This window comes from Cyphellophora europaea (assembly GCF_000365145.1).
Source record: "Cyphellophora europaea CBS 101466 unplaced genomic scaffold supercont1.4, whole genome shotgun sequence".
NCBI lineage: Eukaryota > Fungi > Ascomycota > Eurotiomycetes > Chaetothyriales > Cyphellophoraceae > Cyphellophora > Cyphellophora europaea.
In genome coordinates this window covers 601,047-627,112 of record NW_008481810.1, presented here as the reverse complement: position 1 = coordinate 627,112, position 26,066 = coordinate 601,047, and the positions used below count along the sequence as shown (strand labels likewise).

Genomic DNA, 26,066 nt, shown 5'->3' with positions numbered 1-26,066 from the left:
ATAGAAGAGCAGACAACATGGTTCAAGACTGGCAAGCAAAGGCGGACGCCAAACGACAGGCAATCCTGGACTCTATCCCAGAGAAATGGAGGCTTTCAAGTGTCCCAAGTGCTCAAGACCAGAAAGACGTTACTGGACCATATATCCAGCAGTTCCTTGACCCTAAGGAAATTGAGATCACCGAGACCGATGCTGTTGGCATTGCAAAGCAGACTGCTTCTGGCGCATGGTCTGCCGTGGCAGTAGCCGAGGCTTTTTGCCATCGAGCTTCTCTAGCCCACCAACTTGTTCGTACCATGAAAATCAGCAGATGGGTGACTGACGCAAGCATAGGTCAATTGTCTGCACGAGACATTCTTCGATGCAGCTCTCGCGGACGCGAAAGCACTAGATGCTTACCTGGCAGAGCACAAGAGACCGAAGGGGCCCCTTCATGGCGTTCCCGTCTCGCTCAAGGATCAGTTCCATGTCAAGAACGTAGACACCAGCATGGGATACGTCGGCTGGATCGATACGTTTGAAGGCAAGCCCGATGATCCTAGGAAAGGCAAGTATGAAAGTGAGATGGTACGAGAGCTCCGCAACTTGGGCGCCATTCTGTACTGCAAGACTTCTGTACCGCATACGTTGATGTCCGGCGAGACGGTGAATAACATCATCGGGTACACATGGAATCCGAAAAATAGGAATCTCACCTGCGGCGGAAGCTCGGGAGGAGAAGGTGCATTGATCGGCCTGAAAGGCTCGCCCGTTGGTTTTGGCACAGACATCGGTAAGTGACTCCGTCTATAGTACACATGTTCGGATCATGTTTCACGAACCACTCCTCTGCCTAGATTCAGCTTGACCATGGTTTGCTGATTGGCATCATGCAGGTGGATCGATCCGCATTCCTGCAGCTTTCAACGGCCTTTACGGCATTCGACCCTCTTCAGGTCGACTGCCGTACGAAGGCATGGCGAACTCGATGGATGGACAGAACTCCATTCTCTCAGTTGTTGGTCCCCTAGGAAGTACGGCCGGAGCTGTAAGACTGGCGGTCAGGTCAATCTTGTCGCAGAGCCCTCATTTGTATGATCCCATGGTCGTTGACATGCCATGGCGTGATGCCGAAGAGCAAGCTGTCTTCGACATGGCTAAAGCGGTGTCAGGTAAAGGTCCTCTTGCTTTTGGTGTGATGAAGGGCGATGGCGTTGTCAACCCAGATCCCCCAGTCTTGCGGGCTATCGACCTGGTAGCAGCCGCCGTCCAAAAGGCTGGGCACAAGGTCATCGAGTGGAAACCGCCATCTCACGAGAAGATGCTGAAATGGATCTTCAAGACCTGGACTTACGATGGTGGAAAGGATGTCCATGATGCTTTTGGTCTCTCCGGAGAAACAGTCGCCGCACAGGTCGCTATGAGCTATGGCAGAGAAGCGAGAGAGCAGTTCAAGGCTTCCGATATTGCGGCAACGAATGTTGAACAGAGACAGAGCAAGAAGGAATACCTCGACTATTGGAACTCTACAGCAGAGTTGACGGGGACTGGCAGGTCTGTTGACGGGCTCATTGCGCCCTTGGCACCATACCCGGCTGCTAGGCCTGAGGGTTACAAGTACTATGGCTTCAGTGCTTGGGTTAACGGCCTCGATCTCACCGCGGCTGTTGTCCCTGTGACCTTGGCCGACAAGTCCATTGATAAGTATCCGGAAGGTTACGAGCCAGTCAGCGAACACGACAAGGTGGTGTTTGAAGACTACGACGCAGAGATCTACGATGGAGCGCACGTCAGCGTCCAGATCGTGGGACGAAGGTTCACGGAGGAGAAGATGCTGGCAATTGCAGAATATGTAGGAGGTCTACTAGCTTAGTCATCCAGCACACGCTGTAGCCCTTAGGGCACGCCTGAAGGTAGAGGGCTTAGTTAAAGTCCGCCCCGCCCGGAACCAAATGATCCCGAAAGCGCTGGGGCTGTGTGTACTTCCAGTAATGGCCCCGGAAGGAAGGGCTAAGTTCAAGGACGCAGCAAACCATGTCACCCGCATTGTGAGGCATCAACTGTTTCAACAATGCAAGCGTACACTCCTCGGAAACCGTACCGGTGATTGCTGACCTGGCCCGGGGACAATTGAACGGACACAGCAGCCGCCATGGCTGGACACTCTCCTGCTCCCTCCGTCAACTCCGCCGCCTCCGAATCAGACAACGACTCGCAACATACGCGCGAAACCAAGGGTGCTGCTCTCAAGGACAAAGAATGCCAATACTGCCACCAGAAGTTTACCTCCTCCTCCCTTGGCCGGCATCTTGACCAATTCATCAACAAGAAGAAGCCCGACGGCATACACAATGTGGACGAGATCCGCAGGCTACGCGGGGGGATTACGAGGAGGACAGCACGGAGCAGCAAGAAGCAGCAACAGCAGCAGGAGTTCGGACACAATGTTGACAGGAGCGATACACCTGGACGACCTTCCCCGGTCCCGCAGTCCATTAATACTGAAGCGCCCGTTGACCGACTGAACAACTACATTCCCGGTAGCATACACAGCACGCTCAATCGCCTTACATGGCACTCGACCGGCGTCATCACAGACCCAACATCCATTAACCCATCCCCCTCAAGCACCAATACTCCAGCCAACACCACGGCCGTGCCGGCCGCCGGCGCCTCGCCTACGAAGAAGCGCGACTTCAGCGCCTATAGCTCCGATCTTCCCACCGCCGCAGCCACCACATCTGCCATCTCAAACTCTGGCACAACCCCCACGGCTCTCGCGGACACCGCACGCGCTCTCGAGTTGTCACTCCGGGAAGTACTTGACTCGCTGCGCGCCGCCTCCAAGCACATCAACACGCCTCCGACGCCCTTCGACTTCGAGATCCAATCGCAGACGTATCCCTCGCTCGTTCTCAGACTCCTTCCCACCCCTCCTACACTCATGCAGACCTCCCCCTTCTCGACACTACAATCCGTCCCTATCTCCGCACCTGGTCCGGACCAACTGACACCGCTCCGCAACCGTCTTACCCTAACCATTGACCGCTGGAAATGGAACGCACTGCGACTGGCGCAGCGTACCACGTCCAACATCGCAGACGAAGCATCCTTCCTCTCCAGCCAGGCCGACACCTACACGTCTGCAGCGCTGAATCACCTCAACACTAGCTTCGAGAACTGGATGGTGCACCCAGCGGAGACGCGCGATGCGCTGTGGCACGTGGAGCTGCTGCGGGCGATGCAGGGGGCCCGCGATCGCGCCGCCGAGACCGAAGAGCGTATGGAAGAGCTGTGTCAGGAGCGCAACCAGCTCAGGCAGCAGGTCGAGTACCTCAGCCGCTGCCAGTGGCCACGGGAGATGGCCCTTTGGCCGCCCGAACGCCTGACCTATGGGAAGAAGATGCAAGAGGAGATACGCCTCATCAACCTGCAGAGGCCACCATATGCGACACTCAAGGGCCAGCCGGATGCTGGGGCCGTGGGCAGAGGCGTCGCTCCCATGGTCAACCGCGCGAGGAGCGAGGGCGCGCCTGCGGAGGACGGTGGAGTCTCGTTAGGCGGCAACGGTGGCGGAGCAGTCGCTGGTGAAATGACGGACGAAGAAGAGGAGAACCCGAACATGGTCACAGAAAACGTCAACACCCGCGGTGACAAATGGGACTTTGACAAGCTGGTAGGCAAGTGGCGCGCGCACGTCAAGGAGGATCGTTTGCGGCGGGCGCCCTGGCTGCACTACAACAGCGGCGGTGCAAACGGCCTCGGAGGCCAATTATCGGCAAGTCCTGTGGCGGACGCGTCTGGCAGGGCACCGCCAGGGAGTGCGGGGCCACAGCAACAGCATAATGGTAACGGTGCGAGGGCGGCGGAGGGTAGTCCGAATACTGGGGGCGAGGGCGAGGGTCAAGGCCAGGGTCCAGGACAGGACCAGGGACAAACAGGTTTGGGAATTCGGAAGGACGGCACTGGCAGAAGGCCCTTTGGGAGGGCCAACAATGTGAGGATCGTGAGTGATTGGTGATTCACAATTGTGAGGTAGGCGGGTGGCAGAGAGTTTTAGAGCGGGAAAGCGAGCATAACGGATTCACGACCTCAATGGAAGTATGAAGAAGAAGAAGGCGAGGAAGAAGAGTTGATGGAAGTATTCGAGCAGCGTACACACACACGGTACTGTGTTGTTGTCGCTGGCTATGTGTTCATGTCGTTATCATGTAGTTGAAAAAAGAGTATATCATTACGATCGTTCGCGACTCTCAGGTTTTGGAACCTCGCGATTTTGCCCCCCCAACTCCAAGAGCAACAGCAAAAGCGCTTATTACCATTTCCCCTTTCCCCCAGTTCATTCCCACTCTCGTGTCATTTCCTCTCGAAGAAGACGCCTCTTACCGTTAGATACCGATCGTGGTAGCTTTTCTGGCCGGACTCCGAAACCACACCACACTCCTTGTCTTCTTTTTCGCTTTCGCTCGCTGTTGTTCAGAACCAGGTATCTCGCCCATCCTCCCAGTGGAGCCGGCCGCTCACGCTCCGTCGCGAACCGGCGCCTTCCCACTCCTCCTGCAGGTACGAGTACGCCACGGGGAAGACGGGACTGGTGGCTCGTGGGGCCGGCACATCGACCGCCACGGCGCTCGGCACCGCCAGCGGTGGGGGAGGCAATTCGATGGCTCGGCCAAGAGTGCTAGTCGTCGTCGTCGTTGCCCCGGCTTCGGATGGTTGCATTTCCGATTCCAGAAGCGGGGCGGCGAATCTTACTCTTCTTCCTCGTCGAGCTCCTTCTCCCGCTTCGCGAAGAGCGAGACTCTGTTCTGGATGGCGTAGATGGCATAGCCCACCAAGGCTAGTAGGACGAAGAGCACGATCACGATGATCGCGATGACGTAGTTCCGTTGCACCATCTTCGCTGTCTGATGCGGAGGAAGAGGGCGGTGAGGCGCTGTCGCTGTCGCTGTCGCTGTCCGGGGTGGAAGGCCGGAGGACCAAGTTGGAGGGAAGCGGGAAGCTGAGGGACTGGCTTGGTTTGTGCGTTCGGTGGTCTTGTGGAGCGGCTGGGTGCGAAGGGACGGGCGTGCTCTGTGTCCGTAGATGACCTGAGTGCCTGGGCAGGTAGCGGAAGCGTTGGGGTGCTGGCGGGCTCAGCTGGCCTAGGTGGAGGGTGGTTGAGGGAGGTAGTGGTCGGATAGCGACAGGACACGAGGTGTGATGCCGGGCTGTGAAGCTTCTGGGAGAGAGCGGCGGCGAGGTGGTCGCCTGGAAGGCCGGCGAGCTTTGGGGTGGAATGGTGGCGGGTTTGTGCTAGACACACATATAGAAGGCTGTTGCAAAGTGGCTCGGATTGGTTGTTTGGGGAAGATGTGAGCTTGCTGCTATGTTAGGCTGGGTGAGGAATGGAAGAAAGAGGACATGGCGGCCAGCACGGGCTTCTGTATATACATAGCGTCAAATTGCACGACCAACCTCGTATGGAGCTATAGTAAGACATCATAAGGTGCCAGACGGTGGCTGGACAGTGGGTGACGGGGAAGCGAGGAGGTGGTCGGCGGGTTGAAACTCCCAGCCTTGCCAGCTTGGCAGCCAGCCTCGCATTTTTGTGGCACTAACGCCTAAAGTAGGTTAGTACGTATCCACTTCTCTCGAGCTCCTTGCACGCTCCCTGCTGTCCACTTCTCACCACCAGGTTCTCTGCATCCTGGATGGAGTTGATTGAGCCAGGCACATGGTGAAGCGCAGAACTTCATGGATCCCGTGCTGGGACTGTGAACATGGTGCTGTCAATCCGCTTAGAGCGACTACAGCATCTCACCGCTAGAGCAGAGGCAGACCACTTCTTGTTGTGTTCCACTCAATGACTGAGACTGGCTACTTGCACAGGAGGATGTGGTCTCAGCTCCAGTTTTGTATTCTCAATATGAGAGCATACACCAAGGTACGTGAATTGCTGCGTCTCTATGTTGAGGCACGGTAATATCGATCCCAAGCAACGGCCCACGTAGGCCTCTCTCAGAGGTACAGTGAGAAGTTTCCGAACTGCTAATCGAAGGTCGAGGACATGACAAGTTCACGCAACAGTGTTTGGGCTATGTCATACAAAGGCGCTCATTCGAAGCAGAGCTCGAGGCGTTCACGAAAGTTTCCCGAAAACATCTTCTTTGTTGAGAAGTGACAATGAACCAGCACAGACCTGCCGAATCGCAAACCAGGCAAACCTTCTTTGTCCGCCTATCGATCTCAATATAGCTTTGCCCGCCTGTGGGCGTGGAAATCAGGTCATTCTGAACTGCCACTGCGCCCATGGCTTCCCAAGATGAGGATATGTCCGACTTCGCTACCACAGTCCTCGAGTACGCTCCGCTGTTCTCTTTTGCCGAGCAGGAAGAATCGCGATCACCTCGTAGCCCGACTTGGGCACCACCAGGTGCAGCCACTCCTTTCAATCTCGACAAGTATTTTCCGAAGTCGCCTCTGCCTCATCACAGGAAGAAAGCATCGGTTCCTGCTCCGCCCGCGGCTCCCTTGCCATGGATCTGGCAGTGTCATCTGTGCCGTAATCGATACGCTCTGGGCGTTACGCGGCGATGTCTATACGACGGCCACTACTATTGCTCCGGTGAGACCAATGTCAAGAACCTGAAAAAGAAGAGGAAAGGTCAGGCTTGCTCGAGCGAATTCGACTACGAGGGCTGGGATGAGTATGGCGAATGGCGACGGAAGGCGCTGCACATGATCGACAATACTAAAGTGCTCACGCGATGCGAAAAGTGCGACTTTCCCAGCATGTGCCGGACACCACCCGAGCAGTATCCCGTAAAAATGGACAGGGTCTCACAGCCATCGTTCGAATTGCCAGTTGCGGAGCTGCGAGAGTCCAATATCCAGGTTGACTTCCAGCTGCCATCGGCGCAAGAGCTGCTAGCGCTGGAGGAGGGTGAGAAGGAAGAGCTGCTGCGCGCCGCCGGCTCAAGTTGCGCCAAGGCCGATAGGAGCGTGGACTTTGAGAGAATCTTGCAGGAAGCCCAACGTCAGGAAGATGAAGCCAAGAAGCAGAAGCAGAAGCAGAAGCAGTCGAAAATGACAGACTACTTGAAGGGAAAGTCTAGCTCCAAGAAAGAGAAACCGGATGACAAGCGCTCGGCGAGTGCGAACCTGACGTTGAATCTTGAGCAGGATAAAGCACGGAGGAGCGGTGTGTCGGATTTTGTCATGCCTTCGATCGACATCTGGGGCAAGGGCGGAAAGCGCAAGAGTCCATGAAAGGGTGGTCCAGATGCCTTTATAGATCGGTCATTCAAGGGACAGTCAGAAACGTGCACTTTTACGCTGCACCTGCGGCAGCAACGCAGTCGTTTGATCCTTCGCTGCTAAACATCATGCCACCCGAAAACTGCCGGGCACATGGTCGCTCTAATATGGTTGTACTGAGCTGTTACAACACGATTGACTCGTGTCAAATATTTATTTGTGCCCAATCTAGCCTAGGCTGGCCCGACAAAAGCCCTCGCGTCCTAGGCAGGCAGTTTGAGTCATCTTCTGCATTCTTTGCCACCTGCTGCCCACGCTGGCACGTCTGTCACTACAAAACAGTAGTCGATGGATGCTTGACGTTGACGGTGTCCTTCGGCATCTTCCCATCTATAATGTATACTCGAGACGGTTTGGCGCACTGATTCATCCCGCCTCGCTTGGGTCAAGCCCGAGCGAAACAAATCATCGACGCATCGATCATCGTCGAATCTCAAGTATACAATTGTTACGAACTTCACGATAGCCATGCACCAAGGCAAACACTCAAGTCAACTCGTTTCGTCATCCCTGCCGTCCGTGGTCGGGCCCATCTTCAAGCCCAGCCTTGATCATCCTCGGAGCGCAGACGTCCCTTATAGAAGCTGTGTATCGTTTTGGATTTGCGTGAGTCACCTGTGTATGCATCTGGGAGTTACTGAGAAGCCCAGTGTCATTGCGGAGACGGGCCCATGCATATAGTTATTTCCCCAGCATGTCGATCCTGTGGGCGTAGCAGATGTGCCCACTGCAAAGTCGTTTCGAAATGATGGCTTTGCATTTACGACAGAGCTCTAGCCCACATGCGCCGGATTCTGTCCCATACTGGATTCCCGAAAGCCCAAGAGAATGTGGCGACGCAAAGTGAGACCACAACTACTACGAACCACCGCCAAGGCGTACTGTCCTGAACCATGGATATGGAGAAGGCTGCCTACAATCATCAGTCTCACAAGCCATCAAACAGTCCGCCGGACGAACCGTCGCGAGGTTGAACGGAAGATAGAACTGTACCAGATTCAGCCAGTATACCAAAATGGTTGCATCCTTACCACTGTGGTTTGCGTCAAGATTGATACATCCCTCCCTTGCCCGGATGCTACTCGATTTTCCTCGAGCACCGACGCATTTATGAGCTTGGCTAGGTTCAGCGGCGTGATTTTGAAAGCTGGACCGAGGCTTGTGTCACATACGTCGTCTTTCATTCCGTTGAACAGCTCAATTTTCCGACTCAGCACCCGGTCGAGAAACTGCATCTCGAAGACCGCGGCTTTGCAGGCGCTCAAAGATACACGCCATTTCTGATCTGTCGTTTCGTCACTATGGATCAAGCAATGGGAATCCGAAGCCAGAAACGCGTCCCACGCGTACAAGGTGTGGCCGAGTACCTCGCGAAAATGGCGAAGCACTGATACCACATGCATGAACAGCTTCACACTGCTGTTCTTAGGATCATCAATGAACTTTCCGGCTTCCAGATTCGAGTTGTACGCTTCTTCCTATCGTTGTTAGCCCTGGATTATTGCGGGGCGCGATGAGCGGTCACATAATCCACCAGTTGAGCATCTATTGCAGCTCCCAAATCAGACCATTCTTGACTGACTTGCTCCAACCTCGCTGAGAGAATCTTAAGGAAGTACTCTCGCGGACTCCAGATCGGCTCGTTCACGAAAATCGTACCGCCGCCTGATGGATCGAGCGGCGGATCTGACCCGAGATAATCCACAACAGACTTCTCGCTCCCGAAGAAGGTGTCAACTAAGCAGTAAGCTGTCCAGAACCATTCGTCGGGACCGACCAAAAGTAAGGAGATCTGAGCCTCGTGGTATTCCCATCTTTGAGCGGCTCCCCGCATCCTGGCTTCGTCACGAGTGGGAAGCTTGTGCCGTCGCCTGCGGTCCCGGTCATCCTTTCGATTGCCCGCGGGTCGCAAAGCGAGGTATGGCAGATGAAACTCGAGCACGAAGCCAAAAGATTGCTGTACATCCATCAGCGCTCAATGAATCACTTGGGAGCCCGGGCTCGCTGACGGGAGATATTCTGAAAAGGGCACGATGGGTCAGGTATCGCTGAAGGCAATCTCGAATATCCAAAGCAAAGCGGTTCGGTGCCATTGAGAGTAGAACAGCAGCATATAACGCGCCAAGATTCTGGACGTATCTGTTCATGTCAATGCCTAGGTGCTCAAAACAGCATTTCCCCACCCACATGATACGCCGTTCCGCATTGCTGCCTGCTCTCTATGTGGTTTTAGCGGCGTGCCGAGCTATGGAAGATACTCACCGGTAGCCTCAGCCGGTTGTAGAGCCCACATGCGTCCACGGCAGCCATCCATGGCAATGTTCCTGGCTGCGGGATGGCTTGATGATCTGTAGAGCGCACATTGCGGATAGCACCACCCACTGAATCGCTATCGCGCCGGTCATCAATGAATGCGAGCTTGGCTCTCGAAGCCGCATTCCCTGGCGGCCTGAGTAAAGTATCAATGTGGGCACTGCCCAGGAATTTGGTCAGGACGCTGAACGAGTAGTAGTTTGGTCGAAGTCCAGAGGCGTCTGCCTCCGACAGGGCTTTTATAAGGTTGTCTGAACTTGTCGGCGGGTTGGCTAGCTTTCTATCTTCGGCTTTGTATCTGTCGTCAGGCTTCCTTGTGGTATACTCAAAATTCCAATTGATCTTGAGGTCCTCTCGCAGTGAATCATGAGCCATCCTCGAAGAGAACATCTTGACATGCGCGAGTCGGGATCACAAGAACATACTGGCGGAGCAAGAGACCTACCGATCGCTCGGCGTCATGCACAAGACCGGCTGCAAGATATCGGTGCTAGCGTACTGAGGCGAGCTTCAGCCTCGCATGAGACAGACAGGGACATTATACCGCTCTTCCTACATCACATATCACATGGAGCCTTCGACAATGTCGAGATGCAGTAAAATACTCATGTTTCTGCTCCGGCCCCGTCGCAGTAGGATTAGTCGATCGTAAAAGATAGGTGAACGCCTTTAGCTCTCCCTAACGTCGAAGAGACGTCCACAAGGCTGAGATCCGCAGCCTCGTGCACCACCACCATTAATCACGCGTCTGTAGCACGGCGAATCTTAGCGTTCTGCAACAACTATACAAGCATGTGATGTTCCTATCCCTAACTCGCTGTTTGGGCGCGCCAATCCGTAATATTTGGCCGGACTGTAGCGTCGGCAGAAGCGCCTCGTCAACACGTCTGTCGCCTCGTTCTCAGACCTGGCAGGTACCCGTTGGGGGTAGTGGTGATGTACATGTCGAGTATGATCATGGAGCATCACCGTTCCGATCTGACCACTGATTCACCTGCAGTGTAGTCCATTCGACGCGGCCGGAACCCAAACGGAAGCCGTCGGTGCTCATCCATCTCCCTCCAGGCCCGGCTCTGACTTCCCCACGATGGAGCCCTCCGCTGGCGTGGCCCATGCCTCTAGACCAGCACGTCACGCAGCTCGCAATCAATTATCGTCTCTCTCCTCCTTCATTTGACATCTCGAGCTCGAAGCCTGTCCATCGTTTTCCCCAGCCGATACATGACGTCGCCGTCTCGTTCAACTACATTATCTCCACCATCCTCCCGGCCCTCTTTCGAACGTCGGACAGTGATGCACAAGATCCCAATATCTATCTCGCTGGCTCACACATCGGCGGCGCTCTCGCCACGGGGCTAGCACTCAGCGAACCTAATGTCATCTCCGCAGTCGCTGTGCACAATGCTGTAGTAGATTGGGTCTCGCTCGACGAGTACGGGACCCCCAACCCTGCAGGCAAGGGCAAGAAACCAGGCGGGGATCCAGACTCCATAGCCGCAGCAGCACAATCTCTGATCGCCTCAAGGACAGAGCTCTTCCCTACGCCCTCCGCGTATTTCGACCCCTTCGCATCACCTGTCCTCTTCTTGCGGGCACCTGGCCGTGATACGCCATCAACGCACGCCGAAGCCCTGGGTCTGCTTGACGGTCTCTCCGACGATACTCTTACCGGCATAGCTACTGAAGAGTCCGCTGCTCATCTTATCACGCCTCCCACAACTCCCACCCACGAGGCCGCGAATCACGACATGTCTACATACGGCCCCTACGACGACGATCTTCCGCCATTCGTACCACCAACCATTACTCCTCCCCTATCACCGCACGACCACGACCGCCGCCCCGTTCGCCGCCGCAAAGTCCTCCGCCGCTGGCCGCCCGTTGGTAACCCAGAGTCCATCACCCTCCCGCGTTTCCAGATCTTTACTACCCCGCCCACGGACGTACAGGACGGTGTCGGCTGGCTGCTGCACCGGCAAACAGAGGAGCTGAGCATCCTACTGCGCCGGGCTTGTTTCTGGGGACGGGAGACAGGCTATGCCGAGGAGCAGGTGGGCGTGACGGAGGTGGTGCCAGGACAGGATGGAGAAGACGTGGCAACGGCGACAGCGATGGGCAGTTGGCTCGCGGAGCGCATGGATGAGGACGGAGAGGCGTGGGCCCGCACACAGAAGCTGCACGATGCCGTGGCGAGAAGTCGAAGGGACGAAGCCGCTGATGCACAGCGGGGCTGGCGGGCTACATGAGCTGTGCTCGAATTCTCCTCGACATTCGCACGAGAGCGGAACCATACAAAGATCAGCGTTGAGATCATTCTCCTTTCCACGGTCACTTTCCATCTTCCTCTTCCTCTTCCTCTTCCTCGTCAGCACATTGCATCACGAGCAAAGAAACCCCCACCCCGTGGTATTGAACAGGAGAAGCAACGATGATAGAAGCGTGAAGGGATTAGGTAGGTTTGCCTGCATGTCGTACATCATAATACACTAATGTACCAGATAAAAGTATCTCCTCCCTCTCCCTCTCCTTCCACTATCTGCCCGGCTTGCGGGCGCGCATCTTTGTCTTGCTTTCCCACACATCTCCCATCTCCCAACTCCCATCTCCTCCTTCTGCTGCTCCTTTTCTAGACATTGCATTGCAGCTTTTCCGGTGCCGTGCGGTACAGCCCGCAAACCACGGAGCTTGAGCCTCTGGCTCGGCTGCTGTAGTATGCAGCATTCAATGCCACACATTAAATGCCAGGGATAAATTGCGCGCTCCTATCTCCAGCTAGTCCGATTGTGTTGTATTCCGCATGCACGCACGCGTTCGTTACCCTGCCCGACTTTTGATATCCCGTTGTGAGTACGCGGTACCCAAAAAAACAAACTCATTAGCGAGGCCGTAAGCTGTCGTCTCTCGTCGTGAGGCCTTCCTTTTTGTTCATTAAATGCAACCGTTTTCCCTTTGTTCGTTTCTCTGAACTTTTTTTACCCTTCCATGGCTGGGCTTACGTTGATCATCGACGGATACTCCAGTTCATGCCCGTGCCACCACTGCCCGTGCTACTCAATAAGGCATCTGCTCGTTGGAACACATCCCCTCGAAAAAGATTGCTTCCTCCATAGCCATTTGCGGTACTTTTCTCCGTTCCACCGAATCCAGTACTGATCAAACTTGCTGTTGCCGGTGTTGGTGGCATTTCTCCCCTATCGTCCCTCTGATTAGGCTTGAGCGTCCATCCTGGTCCCATTGCCATGGCTGCAGACATGGGATTCGCCGATGTAGGTACGGCAGTCGGAGGCGCTGATGTCGGAATAGTCGCCTGTGCCGCCGGGCCCAGTGCTGCAGAGAGAGGGGTGGCAGGTAGCGGGGACGTCAGGGGTGAAGGCCCGTGCATGCGGTCAAAACCTGGAACAGCGGATAGGTCTGGTGGCAGCGCCGACAGAGGCTGTACAGCTGGGGCGGATGATATGGCCGATGGCGATGTATGCATGCGGAGCAACTGTGGATGCTGGGGCGCCGTAGACAAGCTCAAGTTCTCTCTAACGGGATAGCCATTACCGTTTCCTCCGCCATTCATGTAGCTGTAACTGTCGCTCCGCACAGGAGGCCCGAGATGAGGAGTATCGAAGCTGTCGGACCTGACGGGTGGCGGAATTCCAGAGCCTGAGGTGTAGGGCGTTGGCGCTGGCATGGTGGTTACCCCATCAGTTAGAGCTCGCCATGGACTCTGCTCGATCAATCGACCTGCTTCGCGACTAGTCTTCTGGACGGGCCGGAGTATCAGTATTAGCTCTTGTGGCAATAAACGTAGATTCCGCAGTTCTTTCATCTCGGTGACGAGTTCGACGAAACTTTGCAGAAAGGTCTTGCACAGAAGCCAGAATGAAGGGTCGTTCCGGCCACCTTCATCTTTGATCCGCATACTGGTCAGCCGCATTTGGAGAGCCTCGCTGACATCGTAGCACTGCTTGCATCGGTAAACAAGGGCTGTCCAGAGTTCTTGGATGGCTCTTGTCTGACGACCCTCTCTGGAAGCGTCGAGGCAGCGACTAAAATGCTCCCTCGCGGTCGGTACTGCTTGCAATGCAGCTTCGTAGGCTCGTGTCAGTGACATAAAGATTTGCCCGAACAAAGCCTCTTCTTGGCTTTCCGTCAGGCCTGTGGAGGGGTTAATGCGAGCGAAGTAAGACGTTGATCGAGGCAAATGGAAGCCATCGTTCGACCGCGGAGTGCTTGCGATCGACGATGCCATCGAGGAAGGATTGCTCGTGTTACGTGAATTCGACCGCGACCGCGACCCATAAGAGCTACCAGCCACAGTTGTGCCATTCGTCGAACTTGTGGTAGTGCTGTGGTATGTGTTGCCATTCATCGTCGTGCCAGTCAGATGCATCGACTGATTTACTGGAGTGGGTTGTGGTGTGCTCAAGTTCTCAGGGGGCGGGTGCTGAATGGTGGTATCACTCCTCAACCTCAGTCCGGGTCGTTGATGCACGATGCCTTCTCGCGTTGGGGTTGCTGACCGATTGACGGCCACGAATTCCTCGGGAATGGTCTGGATCGGATGCTTTGACCCGCTGGAACGTTGGCGTTTGTGGCTGAAAGTCGTTACCCTGACATCAAAACCGAAGCCACTGATCGCGTTTCTCAATTCCATAACGCTCCCATATAGCAGCAGCATTAGAGTGCGTACGTATCTGGGATCACTGCCTGCGATTATCCGCTTCATGCTATCCTGTAACCGTGAGGCAACCTGAGAATAAGCGGTGATGCAATGAGCACAATCCTCTTTGATACGTTCTTCAACCTGTTCGTATTCCACAGCATCGTCTGGATCCATCGCGTCGGCAAGCTCCAGTGATTCGTTCAGACGATCGACATGGGTTGACGCATAGAAGAAGATCACCTCCAGACTCGAACGCTTCCCATCGCGGCCTCGGACGGCTGCAAGGAGACCAGAAATCTGAGGGTGTACCTGGTACAGGGCGTACAGTATGCCCTTACCGCCTTGTACGACCGGGTTTTGCCACTCACTCTCGACCTTGTGCTCAGGCAAGCTCGACAGGCGCCGAACGTATTGCTCGCGACGATTTCGTGGGCTGTTGGGACTTGATGTACCAGCGCTTGTACTTGGAGAAGCCAGTGCTCCTCCACGCTTCAGTGCCGACGCATGACTGAATCCTCGTAAGTGGCTGTTTCTGTTTGCTCTAGACTCCTCTATCGAATCCAGCTCCGCCTTGTTCCGGAGCATGCCCATGCGCTTAGCTCGCGGATTCTGAACTATAGCATCAGAGCTGCTTCTTATCCGATCGCTGGAGATCAGTGGTGCGATTCCAGGCCGCTTGATTGCCATGCCTTGTCCAGAAGTCATACGAAAATGCGAACGGGTTGGAATGGGAGGCGGATTGATCATGTTCGGCGGCGAGGAGCCGTCTGAGTTACCAGTCGATGGGATAACAGGGAAGCGACTGCTAGGTATTCGCTTCGCAGGCCTGGGGGTCTCCATTGGAGGTTCTTCGAACTGCTGCGCAGCCTCGACATCAATGGGCGCAATGACCGGGTGGGATGCCCTAAGATGCCTCTTGATTTCAGCAGTGATTGTCTTCTCTCGCTCTTGTTCATTCATTTCCAGGAACGATACTTCAGCCTCCTTTGCCTCGATGACCTTTTTCAGTTTCTCTTTCAGAGGGTTGCCCCTGATGCGAAGGAGTTCGAGCATATTCATCTCGCATAGTTCTGTTGGAAGCTCATCGATTTTGTTGTCGGTGATTGAGAGCACTCTTAGCGAACTCAACGAGCGGATCTCTCGCGATATCTTCTTGACTTTATTCCTGCTAATGTCGAGAATCTCCAGATATGGCAATTTGTACACACCGCGGGGAATCTCTCGAAACACATTATTCCTGATGTTGAGGTATCGTAGATGTGTACATTCGTGTACTCGCAAGGGAATATGCCATATTTGATTGTAAGACAACGCTAGGCGGTCCACTTCATCTTTAATCAGGTCGATGACCGCTTCGGGCAGACGTGCAATAGAGGAACTGCCGAGGTCGAGTGTGACTTTTGGTCTAAGGACGTCGGTCACACCCTCCTTATCTAGGACTTGCTCATTATGCTGCTGGGCCTCGGCCAGTCTTTTCTGGAACAGCTCAGTTGTTTGCTCGGCGGTCAAAGTGTTCGCGGCGAACATGGGTGATGTACCCTTAGTTTCGCGCTTCCGTGGAGGCGAATCTTGGGTCAGTGATCTCAGATCGGGAGGATTGATATTTGGCCGGTTGTTCTCGCTCGAAGCGCGGGGCGAGCTCACATCAAAGCGAGTCGATCGTGGCATGCGAACGTCGTCGGGTTGTATCATGTTTGGCACCACAGGTGCTTCTGTTTCCATCATGTTGAGGAACCTATGTCCAGCAAAGGGACTACACGCGGAGTTGACTGGGTAAACAGCTGCTTTGACCGCACCATTCGGCCTAACAGGCCTGCAACAAAGACATGGCCGATGACGTTCGATTTGTCGACCTCTAATAAAGAATCATCCGTCGAAAAACGTTCTTCGGCGCAGCTGAATGGTGGTGTCGTTGAACAGTGGGCCTTGGTGTTTCTCAGCTGAAGCGAGGATGGGAGAGCAAGGGATGGTTGGGCAACAGCGCGTCTCTAGGCGGCAGCCTGTGAAAAGAGGCCGGGGTTGAGTTGCTCGGGTCGTAGAGGAGAAGATCGCGGGATGTGAGATGGGAGAGGTTCTTTCAAAAAACGGTCTTGCTCCCTCCGCGCCAGCTCTGATTCACAAGTCATACCATGGTGACCCTGGGAGTTGTTGAAGCGGCTGCCCTGAGCATCACGTGACCCTGCTTCTGCAAGGTACACCAACGCTAAGCGACGCTACGGTTTCAGGTTTGAGGGGGCCGAGGGGGCTGGGTTATCGATACGACCTATACGAGCCACGCGACCAGACGCCCCCACCAAAAGCACTGATTTGAGCATTCGTACGTTCTTGGTCAGATCTCTGTTGTAACCCGTACTCCATCAATTTCCGGCAGCCAGGTGTTCTGGACAGAAGCCAGAGTCGATATCGACCGAATCTCTTTGCTGACAACTCCCATGTGTCGATGAGTCATTCATCCCCGCGCCACCATAACCAAACCAGAATTTGTAGCCCACGAGTTGTGCTGCTGAAGCATTATCAATCTGGTCGTGGTCACTGCACACGAACCTCAACCGACCGCATCAAGCCAGGGATCTCCGCGCAACCCGCCAAAGATGGTGGGTGCAACGAACCGCCCTCCACCCTCTGCGCAAGGCAACCTTATCTCAGAATACCTCCCCAATGTCCGCTCCAAGCAATCCCACAAGAAGCACCACGGACCCTCCTCCGGATCCCCGTCCCGCGGTGGGACAAACACTACCACAACTTCATCCATCTCCGACCTCACGTCGGCCATCACGGCCCTTGAACTCAGCACGAATCCCTCGCTCTCCAACCCCAGCGCCCCTCGCAAATGCACCTGCAATGCCAGCATTCACCCTCTCTTCACTACAGCACCTAACTGTCTCTCCTGCGGCAAGATCATCTGCGCCCTAGAAGGCCTCCAGCCCTGCTCCTTCTGCGCCACGCCAATCCTCAGCCCAGCCGAGACTCAATCCATGATCGCCTCCCTCAAGCAAGAGCGAGGCACGGAGCGCCAGATCGCCCACAATCTAAGCGTTGCATCCTCCCGCACCGGCACGCCCTCCACCTCCGTCGGCGTCTCCCCCTCCTCCAGTTCCGAAAACCTCGCCGCCCTCACCGCCGCCAAGGCCCATCGCGACAAGCTGCTCGCCTACCAGTCGCAGAACACGCGCCGCACCAAGATCCACGACGAGGCCGCCGACTTCAGCATGCTGACCCCCGGCCAGACGCAGTGGATGACGCCCGTGCAGCGCGCTGCCGCTCTGAAGCAGCAGCAGCGGTATCTGCGGGAGTTGGAGGAGAGCAGCAGACCCGAGTACGAGAAGACGCGGCAGGTGGTGAGTCTGGGCTTCAACAAGAAGGGAAAGCTGGTGCGGACGTATCAGCGCGAGAAAGTGCCAAGTGCGGCGGCGGTTGCGGATGAGGCGGATGAAGATACGGATGAGCATGGCGAGGCTGAGATGGAAGGGCAGGCGCTCACTAGTGGCACGGGAGCTTTCAGCAACAATCCTCTGTTGAAAGGTGGAGGGCTGATCAGACCGATCTGGAAGGCGAAGGACGGCGAGCAAAACGACAAGGGAAAGGGGAGGGGAGAAGGCAGGACAAATGTGTGGAGGAGAGTGCAGCACGATGAGGACAATGAGCAGTGGGTGCTGTAAGATCTCGATAGTCGGTGAGTGACTGACTCAATGCCATGTTAATGCCACTATGCTATTCGTATATTCATGCCACCGTTTTCAGGCTACAGTGATGACTGCCGCTGCTTCATTAAGCTTGCTACGGTATGCTGCTGATATCGGGGGGTTTTGCCAGAAGCCTGACGGTACGAGTGCTGAGATACGACTCGCTTGACACTTGGCGGGATCCGAGTGTACCACTTCTGCCCGAAGTGAAACTCCCGTTTGTTGTCTGGGATAACGAGCCTCGTGGTAGGCGTAGGCTGTTCCTCCCAGTCGTCGCAGGACTCGATCCACCGTCTCAGGCCGTTCGTCTCGATCCAGTCCTCAGCGCCGTCCATGGACGAATGCTGCTGTTGTCTATGTCGAAGCGCTCTTTTCCAGATTTTTGCCTGCTAGGCCTTGGCTGCCACGAGGGCAATCAGAGCCGCACCTAGGCCACTGCCATCCTTTGCCAGGCCGATGCGGATGCGCTTCTCATCTTCGCCAATGCCTTCGATCTCTCGGAAGGCTTCGCGGATATAATCTTCAAAGCCTGGGTAGTACTCAACCAGACTACCATCAACGCCGATGTCGACGAGCTCATCTTCCTTGAGCTTGTTTGTGCCAATCACGACGCCGGCTAGTGCAACTGCGCTGAGTCTAGCCGCACGTCTGCCGATGGCGTGTACGAGAGCCTTGACAGCAACGCAGTCTTCCGTTGAAGGTGCTGAAACTCCAAGCTCTCTCTCTAGCGTCTGCTTGGTTATCCGAAGTTGGTCCGAGCTGTCTTCTTCGACTATGGATAGGAAGGAAGTGTCGATACCCCATTGCTTGTAGAGGGGGCTGTTGTTAGCGACAGTAGTTGTGCTCTTGGTGTCATTGTCAGCGGAGCTCGAATCTTTGAACAGCGCCACCTTGTCGTCCGAATGTTTGTACAGAGCCAATAGTGCTCGACGCAGGATTTCGCCCAAAAACATGCCCGACACGCGTTTCTCAAACATCTGAATGCCGGGGTTGACAGACTCCTTGTCCAGGTCCACGTCATAGGGAGTATTAGGAAGAATTCGAAGCTCATTGTCGAAGCTTCCCCATTCCGAGTTGACAACCATTAACCCGGTTGAGCGGTCATAGTCAGCCTTTCCCGCTTCAGCCTCGATATTCTTCATCTTCGTGACCTTGTCCAGCTTCTCCACATAGGCTCCATTGGTACCAGTGCCGAAGATAGCACCAATAAGCGTCTTGGTCTTACCAGGAGACGTATAAGAACGAGCCATGAGGGTACCAACTGTGTCATTGACCAACGCCGCTACTCGTACTGGTAGCTTCAGTGCATCAACTTCCTTCTGCAGCAAGCCACAGACATCCTTGCCAACAGCCTCGTCAATGTCAAATCCTTTAGTCCATCGCATGAGATAGCCTTTATTGATGCCGACCTGGTTCACAGGAAAACTGAAGGTGAAGCCTAGATCAAAGAACTCCTGCTCTCCAAGACCGGCTTGCTTATGCTTCTCGAAGTGGTCATTGTGGTGCTCTTTGAGGAAGGCTTCAATTTGCTGTGCCAGGAAGTGAAACAGCTCAGTGGCATGTTGGGCCTCCATCAGAGCTCGAGGAACGGCGACTTTGGATTGCTGGAGAGAGAACGTATGATTGCCATGTAGGACAACGGAGCACACTCGGAAGTTGGTGCCTCCCAGGTCCACGGCGAGGTAAGTGCCCTTCTCAGTTCCATTTGGTACGTTTGTGACGTACGTGGGTATCTGACTGAGCATGGTGCCCTGCTTCGCCAGACCCTCGTCCATTTGCCTGAGATATTCTTTGACGCCCTTATTGACCTCTTCCGCAGGATACTCGAAGAGTGCGGCAACTCGCTTGACTTCGTCCGCGAGCGCCATGTTTGTTGGTGCGAGAGAGGTAGGCAAGGTGTCTGAGAAGATGTTCTTGGGCTTGCACTGAGTGCCGGGTTCTAATTGATCAAAGTACGCCTCTTGTCTATAGACGCTGTCACCGAACCGACTGTACGAACCAGACCTTTGTACAGGTGTGGGCAGAGGAGCGGAGGTGTGGTCTCGTGAAACGAATAGCTGCGCAAAGATGACTAGGAACACAACGAGAGCTGAGATAAGGTAAATTAGCGGAGTTCGAGGCTTCGTGGACAGCTTGTTTCGATTGCGGTAGGAAGAGGTAAAGGGAATCCAAGCAGGATCAATTGGCCATGGAGAAGGAGGCGTGTCGTCTGAGGTTTTTACTTGTTGCATGTGAGGCGAGCAGTCGCCCAAGTGAGGGGCAGAAACTGCTGCAACCTATGGCCGTAACAGAAGCAGCAAGGTGGGTAGGTGGTAAGGAGGAGCCGTGTGGAGGAGGGGCATCGACACGAGCAAAATTACGTCGTCCTTTAGGCGAGGCGAGACCAGTCGATCAACGCTCCGGCGCTCTTCTAACCAATTCTAGGCTCCTAGCAATGCAACATAAGAGGATTCTTGGGAAGGGAAGTCGATGTCAAGTATTCTAACAGGGGCGTTCGAGGGCTGCAGCGGCCACTTGCGGGCTGTGGGTTGCGCTTGCTTTATCTGTCAAAGCGTGCCCCGCGGCGTGGCTCAAGCTGTATCAACAACCGAGCTGCACGGCTTGGATCACGCTTCCCCGGATGATGATAGCCTGCTGCATGAGAGCTTCTCCACAGGTTCTTACCTCGATGTCTATGTGTTCGTATACATCACCTCTGTGTAGCAAATCCTGTTACTTGGCGGCATTGGTCTCTTCGTGAGGTCTGCTTACTCGTCTCTTTATCGACATATATTCAAAAGATCGTCTAGTCCTGTTGGGTCTCTCTTTACAGCGCTCGAACTATCTCTAGTGACGCACAACGCATTGTAGCATGGTCCCAAGACTGGCATCACAGCTTAGCCAGAACTGCTGCTGCGCCGCTGACCGTAACGTCTCTTGCTGGTTCCTTCTCAGCATAGACAACGGTTCCCTTATCGACGATCATGGCATATCTGGCAGTTCTCTCCCCCAGGTTCCAGCCAATGCTCTTACTGAATTTCGTCTCTGAATCGCTCATGAAGAGGATATCGTCGTTTTTGATACCATTGGCCTTGCCCCAAGCAGACATGACAAACGCATCGTTGAAAGCGATAACAGCAACAATGTCGACGGCTTTGCCCTTGATCTCGTCTAGCTTCTCGATGTATCCGGGAAGGTGACGAACGCTGCAACCGGGGGTGAACGCTCCTGGGACGGCGAAAAGGACCACCTTCTTATCCGCCCATTCCTTGGACGCATTGTAGGTTACGGGAATGCCACTGACAGCTGTCAATTTCTTCAGTCTTTGAGGAGCATTTACGTGTTGAACCTCGCAACTGGGAATACTTGTTTGACAATATGGTGGAATTGCTTTGGAATGCATACTTACCACGAGGTCAATTCTGAACTTTCCGGTGTCCACGGTATGTAGCTGGCAACCTTGTCAGCGGCGTGCCCGATGTTGTTAGCAAACGAGGTGGGGGAGGGGTTCACCTAAAAGTAACGTCTGCTGGGAACTTGTCCCCGGCCTTCAGAGTCGTCATGATGATTTTGGATACTCGGTCGTCCGATGGAGTCTCAACTGTTATCTCAAGTTTGAGTTGGCACGTAGCACTTGTCTGGTCTTGCGCCGGTGGTACTTGTTGTGAGACTGGGTACTTCCGATACCGCCGCCGAGGCGTTCGAGGCGTTCTCCGAGAGTCTCTTTACGTGATTGGTGGTCGGCAAAAGTGAAGACTCCATTAAGTGTTTGCCTCAGAACAACTTGAACTTCAGCCTCGCAGGTAGTCCCTGCCTGCGCTTTCCACCTGATCGACCCATTCCCTTCACTTTCCCTGAGCATAACTTCAACCCACCCTTGGACAAACCGCTTCTTATCCGCTCAAGAGATACGTTCGAGCTCCTTTACTGCGTTCTCTTGTCAGTGATCGTCTGAGCCAGCAGATTCGACATCGCATCCCGTCCTCGTGCCCCTCACTCTGGGCGCACGCCAATCCTCTACCTGAACACATCTACCGCACACGACCACTGCCGCCGTCATGGCGCTACCCAAGAGAATCATCAAAGAGACGGAGAGATTGATGGCCGAGCCGTGGGTGCAACTGGCGAGATGTCGGAAGCGTTTCTGACAGTCGAACAGGGTCCCTGGCATCAGCGCTGTGCCCCATGAGGACAATCTACGATACTTCGACGTCAGCATACATGGTCCTTCTCAGTCGCCATATGAAGGTCAGTAGCCCGGCACAACCTCTTCGGGCCTCCATGTTAATGGTAGCAGGTGGAATCTTCAAACTCGAGCTCTTCCTTCCGGATGATTATCCAATGACCCCGCCTAAGATTCGATTTCTCACCAAGATCTACCACCCCAATATCGACAAGCTCGGTCGCATCTGCTTAGATGTCTTGAAAAGTAAGCGTTGAATCCTTGCTACGGTAATCAAGTCTAAAACTTCGCAGGTAACTGGTCTCCGGCACTCCAAATTAGAACCATTCTTCTTTCCATACAAGCACTGCTAGGCGCACCAAATCCGGACGACCCACTAGCCAATGACGTTGCTCAGCGATGGAAGGAGGACGAGCCGGCCGCTATTCAGACTGCTCGGGAGTGGACCAGGACTCACGCTATGGCCTGACGGCCGGTCTTTAGATTTGGAGACGTCTGGCGAACCATGGGCGAATGTTCATTTCAATGGGAAACGGACTGGACTCGTTTCGATTAGACTGGAGCATCTCTTCGGTATCAACTGCACCACAGCCATTTGGCATTAGGCAAAGCCAGTTCGGTCAGCGACTATGAGCAATGAAGGAATGAGAGATGAATAGAGCCGCTGTTTGGACATTCATGTGAAGATGCGGAAGTGAAGCTTTCTGCAGTGCAGGTGAGCCATGCAATCCGCTTCACTTACATCAATCTACCTTTGCGCCTCCCAAGGCCCTACTCTTCCACCTTCTCATCGTCTGTCACCTGGTACTTTTCATACAACTACCTCCTCTTCTCAACTCATGGCCTTCTTGCCGTTGTGTGGCTTCTGCTGTGCTTTGATGTTCACCAGGGGATTTATTTGCGTTGGGGTTCTCCCCGTATGTCTCTCTCCGGATCCCTATACGGCTCAGCCATATACGGCTAGGACTAATCTAAAACGAACCTTTGACTGGTTTTCAAGGCTGCAGTATGTCTTCTCACAGCATGTCTTCATCTTTTGAACTCGACCCTCCGTCCATTCTCGTCCTACCTCTGAGCAGCGTCTTCGTTACTAGGCTTATCTGCCACTCATTTCCTGCGTTCCAGCAGCAATATGCCCTCTTTGCAGGGCGGCAACGGGACCCCAGCTGGCACTTTGTCGGCTGATGACTACTACCATGCAGGGCTAACGGCGCTTCCTCGGGTTGAAACTCCAGAGTAAGTTGCGGTCCATTAAGTCACGAGTAGTGCTGACTTGGAGACAGGCAAGATGACACTGGTGACAACGATCAGGCTTCACACGACGAGGGCGAGAGCCAGCCTGGCGCCCGGTCGGCTGATAGCGATTGCACTGAAGGGCTAACGGCGCTTCCTCGGGTGACAAGTCCGGAGTAAGTTGCAGTCCACCATGCCTGAGATGAGGAGTACTGACTTAGAGACAGGAGATATTGGACGGTTTATGAAACCAGCAATCAAACCAGTGCTGGAGATGGTTTGCAAGTTCAGACGCCTGCCCAAGTCACTGGTGCTCAAGACAATGAGGTACGTGCAGAACAAGGCAACTCCTTAAAGCGGTCAGCCTCGCCATTTTTGCCGAAGTTGATCCGGCAGGCCTTCAACAAGTTCACTTCCCGCAACGACGATGTGGACATTCAGGCACCCGCACAATCACTTTTTGGCAGAGTCAAGAACAAGATCAGACATCTTAGAGTGCCTCCTGCCTTACCATCTGGCGAGACTGTTGATGATAAGGGCCTACTAGGTGCACCTCCTCAGAACCCCGTCCAGCCTCCGATCTCCGACGACAACATGTCTTCTCACTCAAACAACCAGAACAACCAAGAGACTCAAGGTGATGACAGACACCTTTCGATTTCTGGCAGCACCTTTGAGCCCTTCCCTCCGCAACAAATTCTTGCAATGGGTACGTCCAGCAACTCGAACGAGCAAGTTGAGCGACCGAGTCCTTCGAACAACAACACCCCACCTAGGGTCCTCGACTTTGAAGTTTTCAGAACTGGAAGACCCGAATATGGTCACGCTCACTGGAATTCGAGCAATGCTACTCTACCTTCATCCGCCACCAGTCGAGGAGCTGTCAACCAGGCTGCCGTCGATTCGGACAGCTTGAGACCTGACACCGCCAGTCTTCACGGCGAGGTTTGCACCAACGCCAGCAATGCCAGTCTACCAAATCCGCAGTCCGGAGACTCAGCTCAGCTTTTGACTAGTCTGTCACAGGCAGCCGACATCAACCCCGATTCTACTACACACTCTCTTGCCAGCCCATCCGCCGAGACCAACACAAACGTCATCGGGGTCGAAACTCAGGTTCTTCCTCCGCGATACACCGTAGGCACAAATGCAAGCGACAACTCGGTTCAACCTATTCCTCCTTCAGCAACGGGTATAGGTACAAGCGATGATTTGCCTCAACACATTCCTCTCCCAGCTACGGCCACAAGTGCAAGCGACGATCTGCCTCAGAACCCTCCTCTCGCTACTGCCACACTTGCAAGCGACGATCTGCCTCAACACTCTCCGTCTCCAGCTACGACTACAACTGTAAGCAATGATTTGCCTCAGCGTTCTCCCACCGCACCAGCTACGTGCACGGAAACAACCGATGAGTCGACTCAGCGAACTCCTGTTGCCTCACCTACGCCTGTGACCGAGAGCAACGTCGCCGCTCAGCGCACCACCGATCCTTCAGCCACAACCACAGCTACACCTCAAGCTTCCAGGGACTCACCACATCCAGCAATCGGAGTCATCGACTTTGGAGCCAACGCCCCTGCTCGCAACCTGCAAACCTCCCAGACACAGACAGAAGGACAGAACAGCAATGTCGTTATCACACGTCCATTCCCGCTGTTGCAGAAGCGCCCCCCTCCCAACATCAACGATCATCCGATGTTCCGCACTGATCCCTTCGGTTCGGCCAGCCCGGCACCTATGCTCGCTGTTCCGTGGACTCCCGCCCAGCTTCGCAGCTCGCAGCGGACCTCAAAGGCGACCCAAGATGCAAAGCCCGAGCCCAAGAACAATCTCTTGAACATCGTCAAAGCCAACAACCCAGACGAGGAGATTCTCTCCCTGGCCGAGGCGGCTAGAGAAGGGCCACCTCCAACAACTCCCACCAGCAATCGTCGCTCTTCTGCCGGTCTATTCTCGCGCCCGCGCACTGCCTCAGGCAACTCCACGCCTGGCGGTAGGCGCTTCGTTTCGCTGGGTCTACGCAGCGTCGCCGGTGCCCTCCGCTCCCCAACCGAGGAGACCCCCGAGTTCGACCGAGTCGAGTATAGGGAAGACCAGGAGAAGCGCCTGCGGACGGTCACTAATACCCTCCCTCGCCCAGACACCTCCATGTTTCCCCGCCATCCCGGCACCTCCCGCAGCTGGATGCACCGCAATCTGTGGTGCACCCAGTGTGCAGAGCGTTGCTGTGCCCGTTGTGGCCGCGCGTGCTGCGCGTGGAAGGCGGCGAGCATGGGGGTAGTCAACCACCGAGGAGAGGCCGGCCACCGTGCCGCCAACATCAAGGAGGAGATCGAGTCGTCCGGCCCTTTTGGGCGGGAGCTGCCAACCTTTTTGAGGTGCAGCGGGTGCGAGAAGATGGTGTGTTCCGAGTGCTGCGGCCAGTGCAGCGACGAGGTATGTCTGTTGCTTTGCTGCCGCGCCTGCAAGGCGGACCCATGGGCGGCTTGTGACTTCCACGCGGAGCACTAGTCGTCCCGGGTTGCCTCGCAAGGTGGCGGTAGCCGGTGAAGTTTTGAAAATGGGTTTCTCTTTTTTTTTCACAAATGGGTTAAAACAATTCTCGAGCGTGGGCGTTGGGGGAGACAAATTTCCTCGATTGAATATCGAGGATTCAATAGTTGTTTTTGGCTTTTTGCCTTGGTCGCCTGGCCGCCTTGGCCGCCTCGCGCGGCGGGAAATGAGAAAGAAAAGTTCTGAA

General features: G+C 54.8%; 12 protein-coding genes across 12 annotated transcripts; 7 read left to right on the top strand and 5 right to left on the bottom strand.

Annotated features, from left to right (window-relative positions):
- Positions 1 to 17: 17 nt before the first annotated feature.
- On the top strand, positions 18 to 1,852 carry HMPREF1541_04467 (uncharacterized protein; the record flags this gene model as incomplete). The annotated part of the gene is made up of 3 exons (XM_008718812.1): positions 18 to 287; positions 334 to 772; positions 876 to 1,852. 3 exons carry the CDS (start codon positions 18 to 20, stop codon positions 1,850 to 1,852), a joined length of 1,686 nt encoding a protein of 561 aa, XP_008717034.1.
- Positions 1,853 to 2,131: 279 nt separating this feature from the next.
- HMPREF1541_04466 (uncharacterized protein) lies at positions 2,132 to 4,000 on the top strand (the record flags this gene model as incomplete). Its single annotated transcript, XM_008718811.1, has 1 exon — positions 2,132 to 4,000. The coding sequence occupies one exon, from the start codon at positions 2,132 to 2,134 to the stop codon at positions 3,998 to 4,000; it is 1,869 nt and encodes a 622-aa protein (XP_008717033.1).
- Positions 4,001 to 4,455: 455 nt separating this feature from the next.
- HMPREF1541_04465 (uncharacterized protein) lies at positions 4,456 to 4,877 on the bottom strand (the record flags this gene model as incomplete). Its single annotated transcript, XM_008718810.1, has 2 exons — positions 4,456 to 4,660; positions 4,735 to 4,877. The coding sequence occupies 2 exons, from the start codon at positions 4,875 to 4,877 to the stop codon at positions 4,456 to 4,458; spliced, it is 348 nt and encodes a 115-aa protein (XP_008717032.1).
- A 1,393-nt stretch (positions 4,878 to 6,270) lies between these two features.
- HMPREF1541_04464 (uncharacterized protein) lies at positions 6,271 to 7,230 on the top strand (the record flags this gene model as incomplete). The annotated part of the gene is made up of 1 exon (XM_008718809.1): positions 6,271 to 7,230. The coding sequence occupies one exon, from the start codon at positions 6,271 to 6,273 to the stop codon at positions 7,228 to 7,230; it is 960 nt and encodes a 319-aa protein (XP_008717031.1).
- A 1,046-nt stretch (positions 7,231 to 8,276) lies between these two features.
- Positions 8,277 to 9,966, bottom strand: HMPREF1541_04463 (uncharacterized protein; the record flags this gene model as incomplete). Its single annotated transcript, XM_008718808.1, has 5 exons — positions 8,277 to 8,756; positions 8,804 to 9,235; positions 9,288 to 9,417; positions 9,466 to 9,497; positions 9,541 to 9,966. 5 exons carry the CDS (start codon positions 9,964 to 9,966, stop codon positions 8,277 to 8,279), a joined length of 1,500 nt encoding a protein of 499 aa, XP_008717030.1.
- Positions 9,967 to 10,703: 737 nt separating this feature from the next.
- HMPREF1541_04462 (uncharacterized protein) lies at positions 10,704 to 11,837 on the top strand (the record flags this gene model as incomplete). Its single annotated transcript, XM_008718807.1, has 1 exon — positions 10,704 to 11,837. One exon carries the CDS (start codon positions 10,704 to 10,706, stop codon positions 11,835 to 11,837), a length of 1,134 nt encoding a protein of 377 aa, XP_008717029.1.
- A 755-nt stretch (positions 11,838 to 12,592) lies between these two features.
- HMPREF1541_04461 (uncharacterized protein) lies at positions 12,593 to 15,937 on the bottom strand (the record flags this gene model as incomplete). The annotated part of the gene is made up of 2 exons (XM_008718806.1): positions 12,593 to 12,689; positions 12,843 to 15,937. 2 exons carry the CDS (start codon positions 15,935 to 15,937, stop codon positions 12,593 to 12,595), a joined length of 3,192 nt encoding a protein of 1,063 aa, XP_008717028.1.
- Positions 15,938 to 16,836: 899 nt separating this feature from the next.
- On the top strand, positions 16,837 to 17,904 carry HMPREF1541_04460 (uncharacterized protein; the record flags this gene model as incomplete). Its single annotated transcript, XM_008718805.1, has 1 exon — positions 16,837 to 17,904. One exon carries the CDS (start codon positions 16,837 to 16,839, stop codon positions 17,902 to 17,904), a length of 1,068 nt encoding a protein of 355 aa, XP_008717027.1.
- A 413-nt stretch (positions 17,905 to 18,317) lies between these two features.
- On the bottom strand, positions 18,318 to 19,796 carry HMPREF1541_04459 (uncharacterized protein; the record flags this gene model as incomplete). Its single annotated transcript, XM_008718804.1, has 1 exon — positions 18,318 to 19,796. One exon carries the CDS (start codon positions 19,794 to 19,796, stop codon positions 18,318 to 18,320), a length of 1,479 nt encoding a protein of 492 aa, XP_008717026.1.
- A 1,001-nt stretch (positions 19,797 to 20,797) lies between these two features.
- On the bottom strand, positions 20,798 to 21,470 carry HMPREF1541_04458 (uncharacterized protein; the record flags this gene model as incomplete). Its single annotated transcript, XM_008718803.1, has 3 exons — positions 20,798 to 21,263; positions 21,317 to 21,358; positions 21,421 to 21,470. The coding sequence occupies 3 exons, from the start codon at positions 21,468 to 21,470 to the stop codon at positions 20,798 to 20,800; spliced, it is 558 nt and encodes a 185-aa protein (XP_008717025.1).
- Positions 21,471 to 21,965: 495 nt separating this feature from the next.
- HMPREF1541_04457 (ubiquitin-conjugating enzyme E2 N) lies at positions 21,966 to 22,559 on the top strand (the record flags this gene model as incomplete). Its single annotated transcript, XM_008718802.1, has 4 exons — positions 21,966 to 22,018; positions 22,067 to 22,155; positions 22,202 to 22,336; positions 22,384 to 22,559. The coding sequence occupies 4 exons, from the start codon at positions 21,966 to 21,968 to the stop codon at positions 22,557 to 22,559; spliced, it is 453 nt and encodes a 150-aa protein (XP_008717024.1).
- Positions 22,560 to 23,222: 663 nt separating this feature from the next.
- On the top strand, positions 23,223 to 25,837 carry HMPREF1541_04456 (uncharacterized protein; the record flags this gene model as incomplete). The annotated part of the gene is made up of 3 exons (XM_008718801.1): positions 23,223 to 23,326; positions 23,374 to 23,499; positions 23,551 to 25,837. The coding sequence occupies 3 exons, from the start codon at positions 23,223 to 23,225 to the stop codon at positions 25,835 to 25,837; spliced, it is 2,517 nt and encodes an 838-aa protein (XP_008717023.1).
- Positions 25,838 to 26,066: the final 229 nt, after the last annotated feature.